The sequence below is a fragment of the Camellia sinensis genome, chromosome 11 (genome assembly GCF_055761805.1).
Source record: "Camellia sinensis isolate YWXY chromosome 11, ASM5576180v1, whole genome shotgun sequence".
Classification (NCBI taxonomy): Eukaryota; Viridiplantae; Streptophyta; class Magnoliopsida; order Ericales; family Theaceae; genus Camellia; species Camellia sinensis.
In genome coordinates this window covers 49702467-49706983 of record NC_138971.1, presented here as the reverse complement: position 1 = coordinate 49706983, position 4517 = coordinate 49702467, and the positions used below count along the sequence as shown (strand labels likewise).

General features: G+C 35.1%; 1 protein-coding gene across 1 annotated transcript; it reads right to left on the bottom strand.

Moving 5' to 3' along the window:
- Positions 1 to 1703: 1703 nt before the first annotated feature.
- On the bottom strand, positions 1704 to 3823 carry LOC145802317 (receptor-like protein EIX2). Its single transcript, XM_082895010.1, has 2 exons — positions 2942 to 3823; positions 1704 to 2816 (listed from the first exon to the last, which is right to left on the bottom strand). The coding sequence occupies exons 1-2, from the start codon at positions 3821 to 3823 to the stop codon at positions 1704 to 1706; spliced, it is 1995 nt and encodes a 664-aa protein (XP_082751136.1).
- Positions 3824 to 4517: the final 694 nt, after the last annotated feature.

The following is a 4517-nucleotide window of genomic DNA, read 5'->3' as shown; positions in this document are numbered from 1 at the left end:
AGAAAAAAAAATTTAGATACGTGTTTTGTGTATCTGATACGTATAAAGAAGTATTATACCCCAGTAAATACCCAAATTTCAAAATTTATAGACGTTGGAGGTGTGCGTGCTAATTCGCTTGCTGCTGTATGATAGGGTAAGAGATCTGGTGCTCTAAGGTCATAAACGCCGTTCATTTGGTTAATTACCAACTTTGAGTTGGCTCGAACTTCCAGTTGAAAGTACTTTGATGTCACGAGCTAGTTCCATTCCCACTAAATAAAAAAAAACAAAAAATAAAATAAAAAAAAAACTCCTAAAAACAAAAACAGTTACAAAAAATTAACTGTTTTTGATTTTTTTTAAATCCCTTTGACTTTTTTTTTTATTATTTTTATTATCAATATTTTCAAAATTTTGATCTTTTCTAATTTCTCTAGTTGAGTAGAATAACATTTAAATTTTTCAGGAAAAAAAATTATTACAAATGAAAAAATGTCAACCAAAAGTTATTAAAAAAGCCAACCACAAACACCTGTAAATTGGTTAAAACTCAATAGATACAAATAGATAGAGAATAAAAATTGAAGTAAAAAAAAACTGTCAAGGATTAATCATTAAGAAATTAAATAAAAAGTAGTGCAAGTTGAGAAACATACATGTTGCGTACTTCTCCTAAATCATTAAAAGTTTTGACACAAGCAAAGATTACTACACTGTGAAGAAAGACATGAATAGCTGAACTTATATGTGAATTTGATTGTTGCACAATAGCTCTCTGTTTTGATAAGGTTTTTGTTGGTGATACCATTACTACATGTATATCATTGTTGGAGCATTTTGCTCAATTCTCACAATTAAAACTAGAGCCCATGGCCTCAATTGGCAAATAAGAATATGATTTAAAGCCAAAAATCATAGAATTCACCCATAAAAGGAGAATACATATATATGCAAAACACAGTCTACAACATATTCTGGACAAACCATTTATACAAGGAAATACTTACTTAAAAATATTTTACAAAAGGCACAAAATCATCAAACCCCATCAACATATATGCTAGAACTATAGAATTATTCAAACTTATTTCTTTCCAACAACTCAAGAAAATCCATAACATGATCTCAATGCTGCTTTCCTTTGAGGGTCCTCTCTCCAGCTGAATATAAGACCCTTTAATGACAGCAAAGCATATAACAAGCTTATTAGTGGATGTTAGCATGGTTTCTCTGAAATAATGCAACAAATGACTTCTGAAAAAATATTTGAGAAATGTATTTGCATTATTTGAACTATATAACAACAAACCTGCATTTGTTCCAATGTTTTTAAGCATGTAACAAAGAATTTTGGCGCTTTTGGTAAAGAAATTTGGTGGAATTTAATCTGTACTTTACCATATGATCTTGAATGTAAGACATGTTTTGATGATAATCTGGAAATATCACTACCTCCACTTCAAGTTCTGAATGGTTATTTTTCAAGTCGTGATGATGTTCCAAAAATCATTAACATGAATGGCATTGTTATGTTAATGACGGTAAGGAATTGAAAAAAAAAAAATCGAAAGATTCATGCAAAATAAATCATGGGTTATGAAGATGTTGATTTGATGCACACATCGCAATCATGACAGGATACAGAGGTAATATTCGTACATGATGAGAGAGAGAGAGAGAGAGAGAGAGAGAGAGAGAGACGAACAAATTGGGTGATAAATTCATCCTCCAAATTTGCCTTTGTTGAACTTCCTCCTTAGCTGAGCGAACTTGATTGCTATGTTTATTGATATCCAATTGTAGTTGTTTTCGATGAACTGGAAGTATGCATACCTCCAAGACTTCTTGAAATTCAAAGTGCCATAGACCCCCAAGAACCCAAACAAGAAACCAGGTCCAATGCCATCGATGATGGTGATCACAAACATGAGAGTAAAGTTGCAGATGAAACTGATTTTTTGTGGTGCACCACAAAGGCCATCGTTGCCTATATAAATGGAAGGATCGTCAAGAGTTCGAAGTTGATTTCCCGTTGCTATTCGTCCCGATAAATTATTGAATGACATGTTCAAATGACTTAGGTAGCTTAAACTAGACAGACTTAGAGGAATGGGGCCAGAAAGTTTGTTTCGAGACAAATCAAGAGATTCCAATTGTGTGAATTGGCCAATATTATTAGGGATCCTTCCTTTCAGATGATTTCCAGATAAATTCAAGTTTAGCAACCCAAAAAGATCCATTAACTCTTCTGGAATCTCTCCAACAATGCCATTGTTCGAAAGGTCCATGGAGACGAGAAATTTGAGTGTCTTGGTGTATTCCAGTTCTCTTCCTTTCATTGAATCCAAAATGTTCTCTTCATAGTTTCCTCTAATATTATAATAGCCAGATGGATCGAAAATGTACCCACGATCTAGTGTAACCATGGCAGTGAAGTTGCCAAAACAACGAGGGATATTTCCCGTTATGTTATTTTGTGCCAAGTTCAACAATTGCAAATTTTGGAGATGACAGAGTTGTGGAGGAATATAACCATAGAAATTATTTGATTGAAGATTGAGAAATTTAAGATTAGTTAGGTTATATCCAATCCATGGAGGGATAGTATCAGTGAACACATTTTCACCTAGATCAATGGTGAAAAGATGTGTCAAATTCTGCAAGGACAAAGGAAGCTTCCCAAAAAACTTATTGCTACGCAAGTGCAAGGAATTGAGAGATTGTAGGGAACCCAAAGAACTTGGAATTTCACCATATAGACTATTATTCGTCAAATCTAGCACCGACAACTGATTCAACTGCCCAAGCAAGGAGGAATTTTTCCTGATAACTGACTGTTTGAGAAATCAATAAGAGTTATATTCCTTGCCTTGCACAAAGACACTGGAATGACACCAGTCAAATGGTTATTTGAGAGAACAAGAAATGTGAGGCTCATCGTCACATTATCATCACTCACAGTTATAGGTCCTGAAAGCAAGTTGTTGAAGAGATCTAAGAAATAAACATCTGAAGGAAGCAGTGTTAGTGGGCCCTCAAATCTGTTAGAACTCAATAGTAACCATTTATCATGAGCACTATATCTATATTTACATTTTTGAAATATTGGCACCTTTCCTTTGATTTGGTTGTTGGAAAGATTCAAGTAGATAATGCCACAATAAATACTCTCAAACCAATCAGGGATGACAATTGAGATGCTTGCATTAGACATGTCTAACTCTGTAACATTTTTTTGTGTTTTGAGCCATTGAGGAAATTGGGGTCCTACTTTGACCGATGATAATTGTATGACTAGGAGTTGAAAGGGAGGAACCCATTGGGAGGTCACATTCAGAACTAATGAATTTGAATGCAAATACAATTTATTTAAACTCTTGAGTTTGGCAAAGTGAAGTTCAAATACGGTGCCAACAAATGCATTTTTTGACAAATCTAGATATTCTAGTTTTGAAAGTTGTCCAAGACTTATTGGAATGCTCCCATTCAATTGATTATCTCCAATATCTAACACTCTCAAATATGATAATGTTCCGAGTGATGATGGCAGCGGACCATAAAATGAATTCCTTCCAATAATAAGCCTCTCTAGATTCTTAAACTCTCCCAAATGGTTTGGCAGACCACCACTCAACTTATTTGAAGAAAGAGACAAATCTTCCAAACTATTATGGATGCAACCAAATGGACTTCCAACAGAAGTTGAAAGCTTTCCAGTGAATTTGTTAATGGACAAATCCAATACACGCAAGTTGTAGAGGTTCCTCATGGAGTTTTGTATTTCACCTTCAAACTCATTTGAAAAGAGGTGAAGCTCTGTAAGTTGTGTCATATTTCCCATCTCACTTGGAATTGGCCCTTAAAGATAATTTGTATTCAACCTGAGGATGGAAAGAGAAGCAAGATTCCCAAGGCACTGGGGGATTGCACCTCTATGGGTAGTAGAACTAAGATCTATATGGACAAGACTGCTTAGGTTACACAAAGAATACAACATTGAATCATTGAAGTTGTTAATTGAAAGGTCAAGGACTGTGAGAGAGGTCAACCTTCCAAGTGTATTAGGAATTGGACCACGTAAATAATTATTGCTAAGGTTGAGATACTGCAACCTTGAAAGATTTCCCAGATGATGAGGAATCCTTGCACTGAAAATTGACCCAGAGAGGTCAAGGTATCTCAAGCTTTTCAAAGATCCTAAGAAATTGGAAATTTCCATATTGTTCATGCTCAAGTCTAGGTAATGCAAATGATTCAAATCGAGTAAGGAAGGACTTATCTGACCACCCAATTTGTTCATTTCGAAATTTGGATCATAGTTGTCGGCAGTGAGGAGTCCAAAAGGCATAGGAATTGGATTACGCAAATCAAGCTTCACAACATGGCCTGTTTTGTTGCTACAACCCACTCCCTTCCATGTGCAACAGTCCTTTCCAACCCACGAGGATAAACGGTTTGTTTCATCTGTGAGATTTGCTTTGAATTTCATAAGAGCTTCTCGCTCACTCGCTATGCAACTCACATTTGAATTTGTA

Coding starts and splice junctions, on each gene's coding strand:
- LOC145802317 (XM_082895010.1), bottom strand. CDS start 3,823: ATGGGAAATATGACACAACTTACAGAGCTTCACCTCTTTTCAAATGAG. Junction 2,817..2,941: donor TGCTTTCAGGACCTATAACT/GTGAGTGATGAT, acceptor TTTCTCAAACAG/TCAGTTATCAGGAAAAATTC.